Genomic DNA, 22,679 nt, shown 5'->3' with positions numbered 1-22,679 from the left:
CAGCTGGACACTTTGAATCTTGACTCAAGCATCATGATGTCATTTTGGTCCTCTTCAAGAACGAAGGACAACAACCATTATGTGACAGGTACTGTGCTAAAACCTGGGGATACAAAAAGAGGCAAAAGACAAATCCCTGTCCTCAAGGACATTAGAGATTGATAGAAGTTAGAGAAAGATGATTAGGGAGGGATTACAGATGAGAGAGAGAGAAAGAGAGAGTGAGAGAGAGAGAGAGAGACAGAGAGACAGAGAAAGAGACAGAGAGGGACAGCACTGAAAAGGAAGATCAATTCTGGTTTCACTTTCCAAGGCCAAGAGTTGATATAATCTGACCACCCAAAAGTATGACCACAGTAGAAATCTAGGAGTCATAGGAAAGCAAACGCTTTGCATAATAACTCTAAGACAGATGCAAAACCCAGTGTTTGTCTGATGTGGACATGACTTCTGCCTCAGGTCAGGTGACATTTAGAGACTGCCATACTGCTTTTTATCTCAACAAAAAGAGTCGACCACATACACGCAATATCTCACTGGCAATATTTTATTATTTAATAAAATTTCCCATTAGTCAGACCTAACCAACTTAAAGGGCTCGATAAGAGTCATCAAGTAATTTCAGATGCATACTCTGGACAAGCAAGAACATTTCTTTATAGGATGCGAACTCAATGGATGATTTTACATGATAGACTTTTTGCAATGGAAAAAACAGTGGCTCTGGATTCAGAGGTCCGGGGTTCAAATCCTAACTGACACTACTTGTGTGACCTTGGACAAGTCACTTAACTTTCCTGGCCCTCAGTTCCCTTATCTGTAAAAAGAAAAAATAAGAGGGTTAGACTAGATGATCTCAGAGGTCCCTTCTAGCTCCTATGGCTTATAACAAAAATAGCACAACTGACGTGGTCACTGGACCTCACTTTGAGCTTTGTGATTGGTTCCAGGGAGGGACTCAAGGAAGCATGGTGCAGTGGGAAGAACACTGGATTTAGAGTGAGAAGAACTGGATTCAAATCCTTGTTCTGCCCCTTACGACCAGCTTGACCATGAACATCACTTTGTTCATTTATAAAAAGAGGGCACCGAACTTGATGAGTGGTCAATGCAACACTATCACTCCAAGAAAGCTTTGCTATTTCTTCATATATGGAATTGAGAATGATACACCTCTCACCCAACTTAGTCCAATGAGTATAGGAACCACAAGTGGTAAGGCCATTCAGTTAGCTGGTGCGAATTTGTACCCTTGCATAGAAGACTGACCAAGTTGACTGTATTTTTAATGGTTGCAGTGAAATCACAGGTCTGCAACAACAACAACAAAAAGTGGTTCAATACAACTGAGGCATTCATAATAATGGACATGGTGATGTCATTCTCTCAGAATGCGAAAATATTGACAGAATTATTCTGTGAGCATTTGCAATGTTAAAAAAAAAAGGGGGGCCTCCATTTCAGAAGCTGGTGAAGCTAAAAAAGAAAAAAAAATCCCACGAAATAATACAGTTTCTATTGAGAAGAGTACATATCACATGTCTCCAAGAAACTAATATAAAAGGCTCAGATTACATAATGCCTGGTGAGAAAAACATGATTTTTTTTTCAAATTCAATAAAAATTCAAATTATTAAAATAATATCCAATCAAGACAAGGAAGTTCAGAAATGAAAGCCACATATACACAAAACACATCACAACAGGAATGGGCTTTATTTCAACCAGACAAGTCAACACTTCAATTAGTATCCACTTCTTCACAACCTGAAGATATAAAAATTAATGACTGCATTCAAAAGACAAAGAGGGAAGCCAACCAATCTCTCTTTTGATCCAGACTGCCCTTCCTAACTCCCCTTCTTTAATTAGCCAAAGCAAAAAGATCAGTTCTTTCTAGTATTTTGTCCAGGGTCATCAAGACAAAGGCAAAAGGGGAGGGAATAAAACTAAAGTCAGTAATCATCAGGACATCTATTTGAAACAAAAATTATTTTTGACCAGAAAAAAAAATCAATAAAATAATTTTTTTTGTCTTTTAGAAATATTGTCTTTCTCAAATATTAAAAGTAAAAACATTTTCAAATGTCTACTGATAAGATCTCATTACAGAACTCCAGGGCACATGTACAAAAAAGATATATGGTTTGTGGACTGATTATCATTTAGTATCTCACGCCATAATTTCTTTCTTTCTCTGATATTCCAATTTGCATCAGAATTTTTATGAGGTCAGAATTCTATTGAATTCTATTCCCTTCAAATACCAAACATATTATATAAAGATTTAATATCATTTACTTTGTGGGGGTTAGAAAGTTATCTTCATAAAGGGTTTCAGGTTTCATTTAGTATTGAATTGTTGATATAAAATAAACCAAGAGGCTGAATGACCTAGTGGCTAGAGTGTTGAGCTTGGAATCAGAAAGATCTGGGTTCAAATCCTAACTTGGACACTTAGCAGCTGTGACTTCTGTGTGCCTGAGACAATTCCCTAGGACTTCTTACCTAAGTCATGGATTGGCTGTCATCTGCACCAGCAGTGAGAATTCCCACGCTGGATAGAATCCAATACTTTTGTGTATTCCCACTTAATACTGCAGATTTATACGGGGCAAGGCAAAAATGTTCATCCTTACTGCCACAGTCTGTTAACATAACGTGGAAGAGAATAAGCCTTGGTCTGGGGACAGGATGACTCAGCTCTCCACATTCTAGACCAACCCTATTTATTTAAAGTTTATCCTTCCCAGAGTCTAGAAAAATACCCTGCACCCAGCAGGCATTTAATGATTGTTGTATATATCACTGTATTATAATGCCACTTCTGTCACTAGCTATGTAAAACTAGACAATTCACTTTATTCTCTGGGTCTCTGTTTCCTTCCCTGTAAAATGAGGGAGGCTAAACTTAGGTCCCTTCTAGTTCTGACATTCTATGGTCTAAGGTTCCTTTCTAGGCCTGTGACTCTGTGATGTCTGGAGTCTTCACTGCATAGGTACTTCATGAAGCCTTAGCTCTCACTGCTAAGCCAGTAGAGTGGTCTGCTCCTTGGGTAATGTGAATGTATGTTTACAGAAAAAAATCTCTTATTGTGGAGGAAGAGGACAGAAATTGAGCTTGGGAGACAGCTCTCCTTCCATGGGACATTCACTCACAGACAAATATGAGACAAAAAAAAAAAAAAAACAACAAACTCAAAAGGAAAAAAAGCGTTCACAGTAAAACATGCTAGCTTTGTAGTTTCATTTGAAACCAACAGCAAATCATGAAACGTCATGAAAAATATAAGTCAAGATAAAAATCTCCTAGAGTGATTACTAAATGAAGTTAAAATTACCACACTGATCAGTAAACCCCAGAAGAAAAACACAGCTATTACATTTCAGGTCCTTCTGAAACATTTTTCAGCTTTTTAAAACGAATGCGTAAAACTGGGACATTTGGCCACGTTGCACATTTTGTCCTTTAAAAAAAATACAGTATACAGGAAGAAAAAAAAAAAAAACCTCTTGTATTCCCCATGTGAATTTTGAATTCTATGCTCAAAACCCAAGAGTAAAAGACCAGCTAGAAGGATTTCAGATTATTTACAAATCCAGCAGGTACGACTGCCAAATGGCTTCGTTCCCATCCTGATCCTGGCTTCCACTTTCTCCAACAGCAACCTCAGCAGGGGCATCCTTGCCATCTTAAGTCCAGGTGAGATCTTTACTGCTCCTCGGTCATCTTAAACAATTCCAGTAGGGCCCCAACAGCGCCAAAGTAGCCCTTCAAAACAAGAAAAAACATGAGAGAAGAAACAATTTTTTAAAATGTTAAAATGATCAATAACTTGAAAAACTCCTGGAAAGTTAAATCCCTAATGTTTGGGGTGGTGACAGTTAAATTATAATTCCATCATTAAATGCTTACTACATGCAATTAATCAAATACTTATTAAGCACCTAATGTATTCTAGGAACTAAGCTAGCTGCTGGGGGAGACGGACTTAAATGAGATGATCCCTGCCTTCAGGGAGCTCAGGGGAGACAGCACATATATATAAGCACATAATAAACAGGCACTGGAAATGGGAAGATAGGAACAAAAAAATATAGAAGTCATTGCCCTCAAAGAGCTTAATAATTTAACAGGTCAACTGGGAGAAATTCAACAAGGCTTCAAGAAGGAGGTGATATTTAGGCTGAGCCTAGGAGAAAAAAGGAGGGAATGAATTCCAAGTTGTTGAGTTTGAGAGGAGGGATATGTCAGGGGAGAGGAATTGGGAATACAGAAATGAACTATTTGGTCAAAATGTATAACGTGTGAAGCAGAGCCATAGGAACAAATCTGAGAAAGTCTGTAGGAGTCAGACTATGGCAGACTTTAAAAGCCAGGATCAGATTTGAATTTTACCCCAAAGGCAAGAGGGAGCCACTGTGGGTTTTAGAAGGAGGGGCTCAGCTCTCTTCTCTTCAACAAGAATCTCAGAGTTGTTTCTTAACTCCAGGTGTCTATGACCCTCTTCTCCTCTGTATGGCGTTCTTTCATCTTCTGATCTTCTCCGGCAGGCCAGGATTTCCCCAAACCTTTTTAGATCCCTCTGGATTTCTCCCCACAGTCTTTCTTCTTCTTCTTCTGTTGTTGTTTTTAAAGGAATGTTTCATTCATAACCTCGCCAACTCTTCCCGTGACCCTTAATCTTCTGCTCTTTCCTATTCAGACAATCTGTCTTCTCCTTCCCTAATATCCATCTCTTCCTTCAGCTCAGAAGCAGTGATCAAGGACCCAGAATGGCCTGGTTCAGGCAGCTGGTGGCATAGTGGACTAAGACCTGAGTTCACATCTAGCCTCAGATACTAGTTATATGACCCTGGGTGAATCACTTAACCTCTGTTTGCCTCAGCTTTCTCAACTGTAAAATGGGGATAACAACAGCACCTACATCCTAGGATCATTGTGATACTATTCATAAAACTTTTGGCACAGTGCCTGGCTCAGAGCAAGTGCTTAATAAATGCTAGTTTCCGGGGAAGAGTGTTACATTTTGCCCCAAATAAATTTAGGGACCAATGCGTACAATATTTCATTAAAAAAAATAAAAGAAATGCTTGTTCCCTCCTCCTTTTCAATGACATGGATGGCATTATTTATATCAAACTTGCAGATGACACAAAGCTGCTGGGGATAGCCAACACAGTAGATGGCAGAATCAGGATTCCTAAAGATCTTAATAGGCTAGGATGCTAAACTGTTCCTTAGCCATGAAATTTAATATAAAATTTAAAAAGCTTTACACTTGAAATTTAAAGTCTTTTACCTCCTTGGCACTTAGGTGGCACTTTGGACAATGTTGGGCTTGGATCTGGAAAGACCTGAATGAGAATTCTGCCTCAGATACTTGCTATACCATCTTGGGCAAGTCACTTATCTCTCTGAGCCTCAGTTTCCTCATCTGTAACATTAGCTACGGCTCTGATGTCCCTTCCAGCTTTAGATCTACGATTCTATGAATTTTTAAAATCAGCTTCCTGCATACGAGGTAAGAGGTATGTGCTTTGACAGCAATCTCAAGAAGACCTAGGAATTTCAGTGGCTCCAGGAGTAAATAACAAATGCAATTTTAGGCTGCATCAAGAGAGGCAGTCACTGGGACTGGGGGAATGACAGTATCTTGCTCCTGGTCAGATCACATCCAGAATAATATGCTTGGTTCTAGGTGACTCTTTAGAAAGGATAGAGATAAGCCGGAGTGTGTCCAGAGAAGGTCAATGAGTTTGAGAGGAGGGATATGTCAGGGGAGAGGAATTGGGAATACAGAAATGAACTATTTGGTCAAAATGTATAATGTGTGAAGCAGAGCCATAGGAACAAATCTGAGAAAGTCTGTAGGAGTCAGACTATGGTGGACTTTAAAAGCCTGTTTAGCCTGGAGAGAAGAGGCCCCAAAGAGTACACAGCACTAGTCTTCAAATATTTGAAGGGCTGTCATGTGGAAGAGCAATCACACCTGTTCTGAAGGGGCCCAGAGGGCAGGACAAGTAGTAACGGATGGAAGATGCAGAGAGGCATTTTAAGTTTGATGTAAAGAAAAACACTGTAAAAGTCCAGAGCGATCTAAAATTGGAGTGAGATACTCTGAAACGTAACAGGATCCCTGCTACCTGAATATCTCCAAGTCTGATGACCATTTAGATTATATATATGAGAAATTTGTTTAGATGCCAGTGTCACTAGGTGGCCTCTGAAATTCCTTCCAACTCTGAGACTGTGATTCAGTGTGACAAGTCCCAAGGGTCTCCTCTTTCGGTTGATTATAGTTAGAGTCATAGGATTTATAGCTGGAAGGGAGCCTCATTTGATAACCAAGATGGGGTGAAGCAGCTTTTCCATAGCAACAGGGCAGCAGAGCAGTCATCTTAGCCCAGATTCTCTGACTCCAAGGACAAGAAATATCAAAGGTCATGGAAATCCATTGATGAGAAGAGACCCGCTGCCCTCTCTCCACCCAGAAATGGCCTGGTGCCTTCCTCCCCCAGCAGCCAAGAGGCCATGAGACTCCAGTGCAAGCATGATGAGAATGACACCTCAAAAGCTATCGTAGCATTGTAAAGGACCATGATGCCTGAGGATGAGAGGAAACAGTGAGAGCAAAGGTAGAAGTTCAGCAAAGCTTAAGATTCCAGAAAAATGTCATTATTAAAGATATAAGCTCCTTTGAGGGCAGGGAATGATTTCACATTTCTTTACATTTCTAGGGCTCAGCACAGAGGCAGGTCTAGAGGAAGTGCCTACTGGAGGATCATTAGGAAGGCAGCACAGTATAGTGAAGGAACATTGAACGGGGAGGTCAGGGGGCCTGGGCTATGACCTTGGCTCTCTGTGCAAGTCATCTAGCCTTCTGTCTTAGCTTTCTCAAGCATGGGCTAAAGGGATTAAACAGTCTCTAAAGTCCTTCGAGTTCTAAACATCTAATTGATGATGACATGATTCTTCTCTCAGGCAAATGTTGCTGACAGAGTTCATCTTCTAAAGGACAACCTTGCCCTTCAGTCAGAGAGCAACCTTAAGTATAAGAAAAATTAGAGACAGTCAACTTGGTGATATGAAAGATTACAGGGGGAGAAGAGCATGGAGGGAAGGTCCTCAATTCTTCTGGTAACTGAAAGTTCTTCTGCCCAATGGGCACAACTGGACAGAAGAAAACAGATCCTGGTATCCTGAGAATTCTAAGAAAACAGCCCATTATCCTACAGAGTAGTACATCATACTAAACATTTAGCTAGGGGAAGAGTCCCTGGATGTTCTTTTGGAATCCAATCCAATCCAATGAGCAGCATGGTAGAATGGAAAATGTCCTGCATTTCGAAAGGGCCTGTGTTCAAATCCTGAGTCCTAAATAAGTTGCTTTCTAGTCCTCAGCTTCCTCCCCTGTAAAATGAAGGGGCTTGAATTAGGTAGCCTTTAAGGTTCCTGCCAACTCTAAATCTCTGATTTTCTGAAAGAAAGACAAAACAAACAAGAACAAAACCTGCCCTCAAAGAGTATACATTCTACTTGGTGGGTTACAACATGTAAACAGACACACACACACACACACACACACACACACACACACACACACACGATTACGATTATTGGAACAGAGAAAGAGAGCGTCAGCACATGAGCTTCCTTGAAAGAAGCCAGAGTATCTAAGAGGTGGAACAAAGGAAGATATGTGCAAAGATAGGGAAGGATGACCTGTGCAAAGAGATGAAGGCAGAAGATGGAATACCAAGTTCAGAGAACAGCCAATTTCTCTGGAACAATTAGGATAAGAAGGGGAATGCTATGAAATGAGCCTGGAAAGGAAGCTGAAGCCAGATGGTGAAGGTCTTTAAATGCCAAGCCTCTCTGTGCCTCAGTTTGCTCATCTATAAAATGGGGTAACTAGACTGGGTCCTTTACATCACTAAATTCTGAATATGTGACCCTAGGCCACTTCCTAGTAGCAAAAAAAAAAAAAAAAAAAAAATACCATCCTATTTCCAGCATTCATTTTCACCAATGGGTATCATAGATGAGTTGTGATTGGTAATGCCCCTACAGAAGAGAAACACAGAAGTCCTAATGAACTAGACCACAAGCTTTCATGTACTTCAAGAAAATCAAATGTGATTTATCTGTCTCTTTATTCTTTAAAAAAACAAAATAAATTATTCTACACATGATTCATTGTTGTTCATTTGTTTTCAGTCATGTCTGACTCTTTCTGACCCCGTTGGGGGTTTTCTTGGCAAAAATACAGGACTGGTTTGCCATTTCCTTCTCCAGCTCATTTTAAGATGAGGAACTGACGCAAACAGGGCAAAGCAACTCGCCCGGGGTCACACAGCTAGTAAGTGTCTGAGGCTGCATTTGAATTCAAGTCCTCCTGACTCAAGGGCCAGCATTCTGTCCACTGTGCCACCTAGCTGTCTCCATACATGATTGAGTTGGCCTTAAAGATAGAGCACAAAGCCTCACAATAGCTGCTCAATATGACACTCATACAAAATAAATTCCAAAGAGGAAAAAAAAAGTCTTCAATTTCTCTTGAGCTGAATGCCAAATATAATCTTCCTCTACCTTCCAGATTGTCAGACTAAGGAAACAAATCCATCAATTAACAAAGAAAATAAAAACAGATCTCTAAAAGTATTCTTTATTTGGAGAAGGGAGTACAGTGTGGTAGAGACAGACAGAAAGACAAATAGAGGGGGATGACAAGATGAAAGTCTATAACCTGACTCTGATGCTTCCCAGGTGTATGTAACCACAGGTAAATCATTTAATTTCTCTGACACCTGGTTTCCCCATGATCATATTTAAGCCAGTGACACTCCATAAGGCTGTTGGAATGAAATCACTTTTTAAATTACAAAGCTCCACTAATGTGAGAGGAAGCTATGGGCAAGTAGAGAGCTCGCCTGGGAACCCAGAAGATCCAGTTATGTGATCCTGGCCAAGTTACTTACCCCCTTAGAGCCTAAAACAGATTAAAATATAAATGGGAAATATTTAACAAAATCAATACAAATACAATAGAATAGAGATAACTTCAATATGTGGTATTCTAAGTCAATATGCAGCCAGCAGGGATCCTTATGTATGGTCCAATGGCCTCCATCTCTATTTGAATTTGACACCACTGCTCTAGATAACTCTTTAAGACTACAGACTACAGGTTGCAGAAAAGGTGATGACCTGTATTGGGAAAGGGAGCTTCCTCATGTAGACATTCCCTATATCCATTAAATTACAAATCCAATCTCTGTTCCTTCATCCCAACATAAATGTGGGTGTTTATTTCAGGCAAACAATTCCATACATATCATACCTACCTCATGTTCCAAGAACAGAGCTTTTAGCTGTCCTTTGGACCAAAAATCCATGGCATATGCTAGCAGCTTCATAGAGACCATATTGATTCTAAGGAAATTCCCAACAAACACCACTCTGTCAATGTTCTGCCAGGAAAAAAATAATTTTTTTTTACATTAGAGAGCTATAGAAACAATAAGTAGAACAGGTTTCTTCTACAATATTTATTTTAAATATCAATTTCTCAGCATTCTCTGTCTTAATGCCAAGAGTTACACTATAGCATGGGAATACCGGAAGGTACATGGACAGAAAAGAAGCCGCTATCTTCCCTGGCTCTGAGAGAATAGTTTCGTGGCAGTCTGAAGATGGAGGCAGCATGAAATCTAGGTCCCCACTGATGTTCTAACTACACCTTGCAGCGCTTCTTGCTCCCATCCACATATCAAAAGGCTGCATCAACCCTCGGTTACGTGCCTTTGCCCAAACAGGTCCCCATGCTTAGGAGAGAGTCCCTTTACCACCGTGCTGAGACAACATCAATAATAATCAATAATAACAGGTGGCATTTCTACAGCCCTTTCACCTTCACAAAATGCTTTATACACATCCACTCGATTGATTTTCAAAATAATCTTGTAATGCAGGCATGAACGTATTCTTGCTCCCATTTTTACAGATGAGGAAACTGAGGCTCAAAAAGGTGAACGGGCTTGCCCAGTCACCCAGGCAGTGTCAAAGGCAGGCCTCTTCCTAACTCCAAGACCAGCATTCTAGCTACTACCTTACAAAACCTCTGAGAAGCCCCTCCCTTCTATAAAGATTATCCTGAGTCCCCCAGATGAAAACAATGTCTCCCTCACCAAATTTCAGATAGCAATTTACCTGACCCCACCTTTACCTCCCAATCACGTTTTACCTTTGTGATATGCTCATATGTAGCCTTATTATATCTCCATTATCAGACTGTAGGCTCCTTAATGGCAGAGACTGTGTCATTTTTCTGTCTTTGAATCCCTAGTGAGAATACCTTGCACACAGTGGGTAATTAATATTTGTTTGTTTGTTGCTTGAATCTGAATTGTTCCACATTCCGTGAGCACACAGTAACCAATGGTGGGTGAAATGAGCCCCAAAGCACAAAAGGGCAGTAGAAGCAAGCCAGCTTAGGGTTTCTAGAAATGTCTATGGGTAATTAAAAATGGGCACAAATGAACAATAATTGGTACCACTTTCACAACCCAGATGTTGCTGGGGACCCGACTCTTGCAGGTTGGTCATACCTCTGGGTTATAGAAGACTTCCAAAGGGATAGTAAGGAGAAAAGCAAATTAGGTTCTCACGGTAAACCTTACCTGCATGGCAGCGCTCTGAATTGGAAGGTTGTGGGGAGGGAAGGAGTTAGAGGTTTAACCTGAAAATGACACTTGCCAAAATAAACTCTATTTTCATATTATCCTGAGCCTCTAGAAATGCAATGAAGAGGCCTGATCATGGCTCTCAAACCAAGAGATAAAAAACAAACAAAAAAAACACCTGTTCAACTCAGATAGATCAAAGCCTAAGGTGGCATTCCTTCCAAGCACAGGATCTATGTAACTCAGGAAATAGGCTACTGTACTTAGCAGTTTTATTTAAAATTAACTAGAAACAAAAGGGAAAAAAACTCATGCTTCTACTGTCCAATCTTTTAAATCCTGGGAAGGCAGCATGGTATGTTGAAAGGTGTGCTAGAGGTGGCATCGAAGGCCTTGGGTTCAAATCCTAGTTCTGCCACCTAACTACCTAGGTGACAGGCAAGTTGGTTAAACATCCTAGATTTCAGAACCTTCTCTTTAAGATAAAGGTTGGATTAATTGGCCTCTGAGGTCTCTTTCAACTCTCAACCTATCATCCTACAACTAGATTAGCAATTAAAGACCTGTCATCCTTGGGGAATGAAGTTACACTCGAAAAAATAACTATAATTTATGCAGGGTATCCCAAAAGACTTAATGCATTTGGGGTTTTAATAGGTTTAAATTGCGTTAAGACTTCTGTAACAGCCTGGATGGTACTGTTTTACAAGCATGACCTCTTTGTGGTAGAGTGGGAAAGGCGTGTGTTCTATAGTCAAATAACGTAGTCAAACTTCTAATGCTTACTGCCCATGGGACCTTGGTCAAGTCCTTTCTACCCCCTGGGTCTTAGTTTCCTTGTTTGTCAAATGAATGGGTTGGACTAAGATGGCCTTTGAATGATGATCCTATATTTCTCACAACCATTCCATATAGTACAGAGATACAGGTATTTGTATCCCCATTTTACAGATGAGGAAACTAAAGCTCAGATGTTCAATGAACTGTCCAAAGTTGCACAGCTAGTGAGCTTCAGAGGTAGGATTTGAAGCCATATTTCCCTGTCTTCAAGTCCATCCCCTCGCTGTTATTCTACTCTATGGATTCCCTATTCACATTTGCATTACTATGCTATCCCTACTTGCATTACCATGCTATACATGTAGACTAACACCAACTCCCCCACACTTGGAAATAGAAGCAAGCTAACGGCTTTTCCCACTCCCCAGACCTCCCAGGTTGCTTGGACTCCAGCTCAGCCATCACCAACCACCCTGACCTGCTGACAGACCCTGCCCTCTGAACAAGAGCTCTGTTACTATGGAAACATCTCAGAGAAGGGGAGTCCAGCCTTGGAAACCAGCATTACTTTCCCTATCCGGTATATCAAGAGCATGTAGAACCTAGTGGGAACCTCCATTTCCAATGGCTTGAATTTCTAACCATGTAAAACTCAGAGGATCTGATTTATACGGAAGATTCCATTCTGACCCTGGGTTTCAAAGAGTCTTGCTTCTTAGAATAGGGCAGCAACCACCACATGGGATTTTGAAAGAGAAAGGCCATGTGGGAACAGGCAAACTGCCTTCAACAGAGAAGGAGGTGGCAGTGAATATTAAAAAGGAAGAGGAGGCCTGGGAAGAGACCAATTAAATTTAGAAAAAAGGTTTTTCCCTTTTCCTCCTTCCCAGCACAATGTTGCCAGAGAAAGAAGCTTCTCCTTGCACTGAAGAAAAATATCAGTCTCCACAGCCTTGGGACAGGACTGGTGAAGAGCCTGAGAAAAAGAGGATGTTAAAAGCTGACAGTAAATGAAGCAGTCTGTCATGGAAGCCAAACTTCTAAAGGGACAGAACCTCTCAATAAGAATATAAAATTAAAGACTGAACAGATAAGAAAAAAAATTAAACAAGACCCTTCCCTCTAAACAACCTTCCCTCTCTAGAAAAGTGTCTGGGGAATTCATCCTATGGGGCCTATAGGAAAATCCCACTCTGTGAGAGAACACTCCCATAAGCTGGCAAAAACACAAGGCCATGGAATCCAACCCATGATCCTCTACTAGAGCCCTTTTCTTCTACTGCTCCTGCCTGGGATATCCTCAGCCCTGAGGCAGTAAAACCGATTCCGTAAGTCTTGCACTCCATCCCATGGCTGTAGGAACATTGAAGACATGTTTAGTATGGCTAAGCCTCTCATGGACATCCCAGTGCAATGTAGCCATAACAAGGAAATGGAGGTCAAAAAAGAAAACACATTGGGATACTAACCCAACCAACCCATAAATAGCAAGGAACACTTTAACAAGATAGAAATGGGGGGAAAGGGAAGGCAATCAATGCTCTGGGGAGAGGAGGCAGGTGTCGATTGGCCTTTGGGAGATCACGAGCATGGTCCACTCTATGCATATTATTCTGAGGACATATTTGGCAGTTGGGGGTGAGGGGTGGAGAGGATCCTTTGGAAGATAATGTTAAAAAAACAAAACACCAAAGCCTTCTAGCACAGGGTGTTCCAAAGGCAGGAGAGGATGAACTTTGAAAAGGAACATCTCTGGAATGTGTTCATTTAATTTTCTGTTAAAACAGCTCCAAGGTTAAAGGCTACATTTCAACCTGATTTTCGAATTCATACTTACATACAGATTGTCAAGGCTCACAAATACACTTTCCTATATGAAATAAAATATAGTGGAAGGCCACTGGAATTGTAGAATTTGGAGACTGGACTAATGCCTTCATAGATTGATCTCATGCAAGGCCTCAGCTGTATTGCAGGCATGTTTTGGGGTGAGGTGATTTGCATAATACGGTGTTAGCTCTGCAAAGGCTTTCAAGGTCATCTGTTTCGACCCCTTTGTTTTAAAGATGGGGAAATCAAAGTACAAAGCAGTTAAGTGACTTGCTTGAAGTTGCACAAGTTTTCTAAGTTCAATATGGTTTTTCCCCTGTCCCTTCTTGCTTTTCTAATAATAAGCCAAATTACTCCCAGCAATCACATGCTTTGTTGAGAAGCTAATTTCACTCCCTCTATTGTCTCTCCTACTCAAGGATCAGAGATCATAGGAGCTCAGAGCTTGAAGGACCTTAGAAAATCATATCCTCCAACTCTCCCTCCTCTCCTCCTATCCAAGCTCTCTTCTCCCTCATCAAGTCAGACACTTTGCATTTCAGAAAGCAACTATGTCAAAAGGTTATCTTTGCAAAAGTTCAAATGAGGCATCACAGCAAGTTTACAATTTTCTGTAACTGGGGGTGGGGAAGGGGTGCGAGGGGGGCTCCTGCTGGCCTCCGCTGTAGCTCTCTGTGCTTTGATAGCCCTGTACAATGCTGCTTGAACTCCACGCCACAAGGCAACACTGTAGAGAAGCCGAAAGCAGAAAGAAGAAAGGGTGAAGATGAAGCAAGGATTCCCATTGAGTTTCTGGCAGTGAAATTGGGTTGGACTGCTTCAGAGTCTCATCCTACCAATAACTCTTTGCATGCAGATACAAGGAAACAAACAAAAGAAAAAGTGCAAAGAATTGCATGTCCCACTTCATTAGGCATGTGATGAATGATGATGGCTTATAAGGGGTTTACCTTGGATTTGAAATTTACAATGCTGCCATTTCCAAATGAACTGACTTGGCATTGGGGACCATGCAGGACCAAAGAGGGTGGTGGTGTAGTGGAAAGAACACAGGCTTTGGACTCAGGAGAACTGGGTTCGAGCCTTAGCTCTGCCACTTCTTGGCTATGAAGCCCTGGTTAAGCCGATGAAGTTCTTTGAGACCTTCTTAGGATTTCCTACTGGCAAGAATAATACTTGCAGTTACATATCCCAAGGGTCTTTAGAGGGATCAAACCAGGCTGTGCATATCCAGTGCTTTGTAATCCATAAAGTACCCTAGAGGTGGACACTCTTCTTGTTGTTGTTACTACCATTGCTAAAAGACCCTATAACCACCGACTGCTAACACTGGAAGTGACCTGAAAAATCACAAGATGACAGACCTAGATCATAGGTCATGGATTTGGCAGGAATCTCAGAATCCTGAGGCCTAGGTAGGTTAAGTGATTTGCTCAAGGTCACCCAGGGAGAAGCCATTGTTGTCAGAGGTGAAATTTGAACCCAGGAACTCTGATTCCAAAGCCAATGATGCTCTGTCTACTCTACTACACTGCCCCCCACAATCATGTAGTCCAGCCACACTTAAAAAATGAGATGGCTGAGGCCCGTTGAGGTGAAGTGACTTGTCCCAAGTCAGAAAGCCAGGGAAGGGTGGGAGGCAGGACTCTCCACCCTCCTGTCCTAGGCTTTTTCTAATTGGAAATAATTTTCTTTTTCCTCCTCAAAAAGTAGTACTATATATAAAACATTTTTATTTCAGTAGACTAATTGAAAGCATGTTTTTTTTTTCTTTTTCTTCCTTGAAGAATACTGGCCTTTTTCTATTATAGCACCTGGTCCCCTTTGGGAGTCCACATTTTATGACATGGGTACAGACTGAAGAAGGAGGGGATTTCACTGAAACATTAACAAAGATCAAAAAAGCTACTGAATAAAAAAAAAAAAAGGCCAAAATGCAAGAAGAAAGGAGCATGCACTGTATAGGCAGATGGCGGGTTTGTAACCTTACCTCATTCTGGGCACACATCCGAGCAATGGAACCGATGTTATTTGTAATGGTGACCAAAGTCGCTCTGGCTAGGTCCTCTTTGCTGATGGCATCTCGTTTTTCTTTACTCATCATGTTGCCAAAGCTATGTTGGAAATATTAGCAAAGGGGTTCAAATCATCCCACAACAAGGACCACATTTTAGCCACATCACTGTGGCAAAACTCTTCCATAACTTTTGCCTGTGACTTAAAAGCCCTAATTTTGCTACCATGGTTTGTATTCAGAAAATATTTTGATATCAATGGTTGATTTCTTTTTTCTTTTCTTTTCTTTTCGAGACGGACCACTGATGAGGAAGGGGGTGGTGATGGTGGTGGTAGTGGTGGTGGTAAAAACGCCCCCAAGTAAGTACTTAACAAGGGGAAATGGTAGTAATTGTCAAAACCTTCCAAAGTTGCCCTATTTAGAACACATGCTTCAATAGCATGATCATTTCTGTGCTTGCTAAGATGTCAAAATCAGGTCCGAGCTCTTCTACAATATGTACTACGCTAGTCTATGTCAGCAGGGGTATGGCCACCTCAGAAAACATTCAGGGCACTGGCAGCCATGTTTGCAGTTGTTACTGTACCTGCCTAGGACAAGAGTACCATAGGCTTTGGAGCTGGAAGGGGCCTTAGAGATCATCTAGTCCAACCCTCTCATTTTGCAGATGAGGAAACTGAGGCCCAAAGAGCTTAGGTGACTTGCCCAAGGTCACACAGTAGCAGAGTTGGGATTCAAACCCAAGACCTCTGACTCCAAATCCAGTGCACTCTTTCCACTACACCACTCTCTACTTAGTCTCTACCTTGATGCTACAGCAGATCCTTGAAGGCCAAATCGTTCATAGTCTCCTCCATAAATATCCTTCACCAGCTTATCAACATTGGTGCTGTCTCCTTTAGCTGCCATTTCCAGAGCTTCTTCAAAGGTCTCACAACCAGTCAGCAAACAGCACAGGCCTAGGAATGTTCCACCTCCAAGACTAAAGGAACAATAAGGTTTATTTTTTTTAAGACTTATTTTAAAAAGTGCCCACCGAGGTACCCAAAGAGGCACATTCAGAACATTAGCACAGCAATGAGGCAGGAGGAGAAAAACAATGGATAGTTCACATCAAATGGACCAGAGCTTGGAGAAGCTCAGGGTTAAAGGCTGGACCAGGAAGTGGGAGCAGAGTTGGCTGGGATTAAAAACAAACACTTTAGGAAAATGTCATGCCCTTGGCCTTGGGATGAAAGCCATATCAACAAGAATGTTTCCACAAGTTACAGTTGTGAGACCTTGGGCTAGCCCATTAACTGGACAGCCTCAGTTACTGAACATGGTACAGGAAGCTGCAGGTAACTTTCCTCTCTGGATGGTTTGTGTGTGGGAAATTAGTAACTAGAGTCATATAATAAACGTAAAAAATACATGTAGTCGATATGCAGCTAGAAATAAATTTTGCATGCATTAAATATGGAAACCATAAATGGAGTCTTCAACCCTCCAACAAATGTATTGACTTTGGCTTCTCCTGCCTGGAGAATTCTTCCTCCTTTCCTCTGATCTCATTCTGCTCAGGCACACAATCCCATTTATTTAGGTATATTTCTTAACTGAGATTTCTGAAAGGAAGTAACTCATCTGAGATCCTGGCCAACTGCATCTGAGAAAAGATGATTAACATTCTGCAATCCCTCAACAGCATAAAATGGCAAGGATGTTTGACTTGTTATCTGAGCTGGACATATTCTCTGATCCCTCAGATAAATGTGTCTTTGAAACACACACAGAGAGAGAAACCACTTGAATGTCTCCATCTAAAATTTGTCTTGTCATCTGTTTAAGTACAGTTAAATTGTCCTGGAAAAGAGGGAATGGCTCCTTCAAAAAACATTTTGGGAACAAAAGTAAAAGAAGCTAAAAGTCTGATGCTAAGGAAGTCAGCTGCATGGTGATTACCTGAGAGAAGAGGAGCCAGGTTAAGTGAAGAGTAAAGCTAACAACTAGAGAAGCCCCTGACAGGGCCAAGGTCATCACATGGTGCAGACGTCTGCACAGTGTCACGATTTCTTTTGCTTTTGCAGAAGCGGTGAGGTAGGAGCTTGAAAGGGCAAAAACAATCCTTTGTGGGGAGGAATTTGAAGCAGATAGTCAAAGGTCTATATAAATAGGTGAGGCTTATGAGGGCTTCTTACACCAAGCTGCTCTGAAACCCCAAAGTGCCGAAAACATGAGCTTTGAAGACTAACAAAAGATGTTGTTTTCCATGTTGGATTGGGAGGAAAAAACAGAGGTGGATTAAGTAGTGATCCCTAGTAGGAAAGAGTTGATGAGAAGGGAACTATATTATACTTATTATGCCATTTGCAGTTCTTCAAATCTGGCTTTAAATATTAGCTAGTGTTTAAGTAGCAACAGTTTATATTTTAATAAAAAGTTATTTTTTTTTAAATCCTATTGGGCAGGAATCACATAATCTGTGTTCCTCAGTTAACCACTGCCTATGGAAAGATTGGCCATTTGGACTCCATGGCCATAACACTTTCTCTCAAGATCTGATTAACTGGGCACATATTTAGGATGTGATTAGAAATGTATTAGCTTTTCAGTAATAAAGCCAAAACATATCACTGAAAATTCTCATGGCAAATGGCAAGCCTTCTAGGCCTTAACTGATGGTCTTTTGTGAGGTGCTCTCAATCTAAAAATATTCAGCCCCTGGTAGTCAACTTTCTGGTGGTAGAATCCTACGGAACTTAGAAAGACAGACACATGCCCATCCCCAAGGGTTTACACTATTCATTACAAAAATTTTGTGGTGCTAGGTATCTTTTAAAAGGAAGTCTTTGTTTAAGAGGGACTCTTGAGAAACTTAAGCTCATAAGAGAAAGAGAAGGAATTCTCCATCTCTTGCCTTGATTTTCCATGCTCATTCCAGCTCTTAGAATTCCTATCTCCATTCAGAGACCCAATTCAAGTGTTGTCTTATTACAGGCCTCTCCTGATCTCCACAGTAAAACCATCTTCCTCCTCCCTCCTCTGACACACCCCGACTCGCAAATTATTTTGCATTTACTTGGTGTCTCTTTTATATTTACACATCAATTTACATATTATTTCCACCTAGCAGAAGGTAAGCTCCTCAAGAGCAGGAACTGATTTCATGGGTTTTTTTCTTTGAATCTCCCATACCTACCACAGACAAATACTGGTGGAAATGAATTGATTCATAAAAAAAAAAAAAAACCCACCAGTATTACCCCTGTCTGGGATTCTAAATTTTCTTCAAAAAAAAAAAAAAAAAAAAAAAAGGATTTGTCTCTCTTAAAAAGATTTCTTTAAAAAGGTAAGCCCCTCACTTAAGTCCAGATGCATTCCAGCAAAGTTCACTTGTAATGTTAATTAATCTAACTGAATCCAGTTTTTCAATTGATTTCCATAATAAATTTAGAGACATTTTGCCAGAAAAATTGTTGGTCCCCAAACATTTTTAAAATCCCATTTAAAAAAAATACAAACCTTTATTTAAAAAAAACAAAACATTTCAAGGTAAATGAGAACCTCCTATAACACTGTTAGTCTACTCAAAGAAAATGAAAAACACACCATTAAAATGGAATATAGTATAAAGCAGCCCAAGCAATGCAAGCATCTTTCTCACTGTCTTTTAAAAGAATCAACAGGCCCTGAACAGTCCGGAGATTGGCTAAGTTTTTAGACAGGTATGGCTAGAGGAAGGATGGGCAGGGATAGAAGGGGATAGAGGGAAGGACAGGAAATAATTTTCAAGTTTCTTAACTTGAATCTGCAATTCACTTTTAACTTGGGGACCATCTCCAATAACTCTATTAGTGATCCCTCAGAGAAAATTTCTATTTTCTCAGTCACTGAACCTTTAACAGAAAACAAGTTCTGAAACAATTCAATATGTTCACAAATTTTTCATTAAGCTGCAAAGTTCATTTGGGTCTTCATAGCTCCTTCCCAGCAGTTCTAAAGAGTTACGGTATAAAGTTGACATCATACATTGCAGTGAGTCTCAGAGTACATTCTAGGCAGACCCTTCTACCTACTGAACAGGACCCAAGTTCTCTTGTCTTAATACCTTGGCAAAGGCTGATACTCCCTGGTCCTAGAATGGTTTCTGTAACACCCCACCCTGCCCCCCAATTAAAATACACACACTTAATTTGCACCAATCTTTAAAGTCCGATTCAAATGCCACCTCTCTGTGAAGCCACCCTCGTATCATCTTGAATGACCTTCTCCCTCAGAGTTCTCATAGTAATTTGGCTTCTAGCTAATGCAATTATTTTATAATCCTATTACTAAAGTAATCTGTATGGAATGTTTTGTTTCTGCAGTAGTCTATAAACTCTATGAAGTCAGGATTTATCTAAATTTTTTATATGCCTTAATTCCTAACATAGCACAGTAAACACAGTTGGTAGGTCATTAATGTCACTTGGATTAATAGAACAATTTTATATAAAAATCAATGCATCAGGAACCCAGCCCAAATATTACTTATTTCCATATCATCATAATGTAAACAGAATCAGAATTTAGAGCTAGAAGGAATCTTAAAGAGATCAGATGATCCAATCACTCATTTAACAGACAAGGAAGCTGAGGACCAGAGAGACAGGAAATGACTTGCCCCAAGATCATATCTGTAATAAGTAGCAGTGTGAGGCCCTCCAGCATCTTTAAAAACCTAGGGAAGGAAGATTGTTATACTGCAGCTGCAGAAGGTTCTCCTTAAGGAAGATCTATTTACCTGGTCCCTGTAACTCTTTTATAGTTGTCCTTGGAATATACTGCTAGGATGCTAACACCTGAGCCCATGTTAACCAGCAACATGGGGTATGGATTATCAAGGCAGTAAGGCTTTTTTTGACACTGTTCAGGATCTGTGGGTTTTTCAAAATAGTAACACTCAGGTTTGCCATTGAAGCCGATGGAATCAACATAGAGCAGCCCTTGTATCAAACAGTCCAATTCATCCAGCTTGTGGAGCTGCAGATCAGCGATCTGAAAGAGAACAAGAAATCAAGGAGAAAGGCACGGTTAGGGTGTAAAAGGAGACCAGAGAGGCTCAAGTGTGGCCCTTTGATCTATTTGCAGAGCTACCCAGCATTAAAGGAGTCCAGCTACCATTCTGAACAGGGAGTTCCAAAGACATTTAGAGGAAGAAAAAAAGGGATCTAGAAAGGCAAAAGTTGAAAGGCAGATTTGTTTTTTAGTTCAATAAAAGAAAAGGTTCTCTTAACTTGAGTTCTCCAATAACAGATGCAGCTGAATGATGCAGAACAGTATCTTGGAGAATGTGGGTCAACTCCCTTTTCTTCTCAAATAATCACTGTCATTGCAGGTGATAATAATAATCACAACGGCATACTTGACTGTAGCACTTTGCAGTTTATACAACGCTTTCTCGACAATGAGCCCTTAAGGCAGACAGGGTCAGGCCAGCAGTAGTCTGCCCTGTGACATGAGCTGAGTCTGTGGGTTCTAGGCAGGGCAAAGAATGCTGCTGCATGTGGAAGGCTTGCATTTTGGGAGAAGGGGGACCTCTGACTTAAGAGTCTCTAATTCTCATCTACAGACCACCACATCATATATCTACACTATAAGACACAGGCTCATCTTATTTCTAAGAAACTATTCTTTAGCATGTGGTGAAGAGGGCTCTTCTGGGGGAAGTCTGAACAGAGTAACCAGGCAGCAACACAAAACTCCACATTTATTGCTCTGCCTCAGAAACAAATGCAAAATTACTATTTTTATTATTAACAACTCCTACTCACATTTGGATAGAGCTTAGGATCATTTAGAGCTATATAGATGTAGAGCTATATAGAAATTATCTAGTCTAACCACCTCCTTTTAAACATGAAGAAATTGAGTCCTAGAGAGGTTTAAGTGACTGCCTAAGGTGGTAGAGTCAGGATTCAAACAGAGATCCTTTGATCCCACATCCAGGAATCTGTCCACTGAATCACACTGCCAGTTCTCTCATAATAACCCTGAGACATAGGTAGTATATGTGTTATTATCCCCATTTTATAGATGAAGAAATTGAGGCTTGGAGACACTGAGGATTTTGCTCATCGTTGTACAACTAGTCAAGGCTAGAGGCAGGATTCGAATCCAAACATCCTGATCTTAAACCCAAGGTTCTTTCCAGTAGACCTACCTCTCATGAGAAATCTGATGCAAGAAGGTGACAACTGGAAATCGAGGTGCTGGGAGTTTGGGTATTATGCCTACGTACTGAAGATACAATCTACCATTAAACTTAGTGGTGCTAAGCTAGAAAACTGTTTCTCTCTTGCCGGGGAGGAAGCCCTGATTATCTGAGGTTCAGAAAGGAAGTAAGAGGGAAAGAAAGACAAGAAAGTATTGACAGCAGCCTCCAAAGTCAGATCAAATATGATTAAATTCATATTTTTAGACTATCAAGTAATATTCAAAAAGGGAGTTCTATCTATGTTACTCTTACCATAAACACAAGCTCACAGATTTATCGGAAGGGACCTCAGAGGTCCCTGAGTCTAACACCTCCTCATTTTGCCAATGAGGAAATTGAGTTACAAAGAGGTTTTGGTGTCATACAGCTACTAAGTATCTGGGGCAGGATTTGAACCCAGGTCTTCTTGTCTCCTAAGTTCATCATAGTTTAACTTTCCGAAAGGTAGGCTTCCAAAAAGTAGTACTCATTTCAGACAAAAAGCTGAAGGGGAAAAAACTGCTGACCTCCTGGCCCCACCAAAAGTTCCCCCAACAAGACACAAGTACAGCTTTATACAACAACAGGGAGATAAGTAGAAAGAACACAGGACCCGTGGAAGGCAGATGACCTGGGCCATCCAGTTTCACTCCTTTCGAGCTGTGTCACACATCGAGTTCTGTTACCTCTCTGGGATCATAGTGGTGGAGCGTGGGTGTCGCACTAGATGAGCTCTAAGGAGCCATGACGCAAGCGCAAAGATTTTATGAATTCTATGATTCTCTGAAAATATTCCCCTCGCAACCACAGCCGATTATTTCAAAAAGGCCTCCAGAAAGATCATGCAAAGAGCCAACACAAAATATCTAACCTGTTCTTCCCTACCTGGGGGAGAGGAAAGGCCTTGAGAGGCCTTGTGAGGTCTTTGATAAGGAAGATCGGGAAAATATTCCCCTGAAGGAAGTGGTTTGGTTTTGTTTTACCCAGTCAAAAACCTGCCATTACCTCAGATACATGAAATGTTAGGCCTTGAAGAGCACTTAAGAAATCATCTAGTCAGGCCACCTGATAGATATTAGGAAAGGCAAGTTCCTAAAGGTGGGGAAAATGGCCCAAAATTATAAAGCTACTAGGTAGAAGGAGTAGGAC

General features: G+C 40.8%; 1 protein-coding gene across 3 annotated transcripts in view; it reads right to left on the bottom strand.

The window, feature by feature from the left end:
• Window positions 1-1,693: 1,693 nt before the first annotated feature.
• PANK1 (pantothenate kinase 1) overlaps window positions 1,694-22,679 on the bottom strand; it is a 79,619-nt gene continuing 58,633 nt past the window's right edge. For all 3 annotated transcript variants that reach the window (XM_036734370.1, XM_036734369.1, XM_036734371.1), the window contains exons 3-7: window positions 20,079-20,332; window positions 16,119-16,295; window positions 15,287-15,410; window positions 9,349-9,474; window positions 1,694-3,772 (exon numbers count right to left, since the gene is read on the bottom strand). In XM_036734370.1, the coding sequence (XP_036590265.1) occupies window positions 3,713-3,772; window positions 9,349-9,474; window positions 15,287-15,410; window positions 16,119-16,295; window positions 20,079-20,332 (741 nt within the window). In that variant the 3' untranslated portion in view covers window positions 1,694-3,712. The remainder of the gene's footprint in view (window positions 3,773-9,348; window positions 9,475-15,286; window positions 15,411-16,118; window positions 16,296-20,078; window positions 20,333-22,679) is intronic.

The sequence above is a fragment of the Trichosurus vulpecula genome, chromosome 8 (assembly GCF_011100635.1).
Source record: "Trichosurus vulpecula isolate mTriVul1 chromosome 8, mTriVul1.pri, whole genome shotgun sequence".
NCBI lineage: Eukaryota > Metazoa > Chordata > Mammalia > Diprotodontia > Phalangeridae > Trichosurus > Trichosurus vulpecula.
The sequence above is the reverse complement of the archived record's forward strand: the minus strand, read 5'-3'. Positions and strand labels throughout refer to the sequence as shown.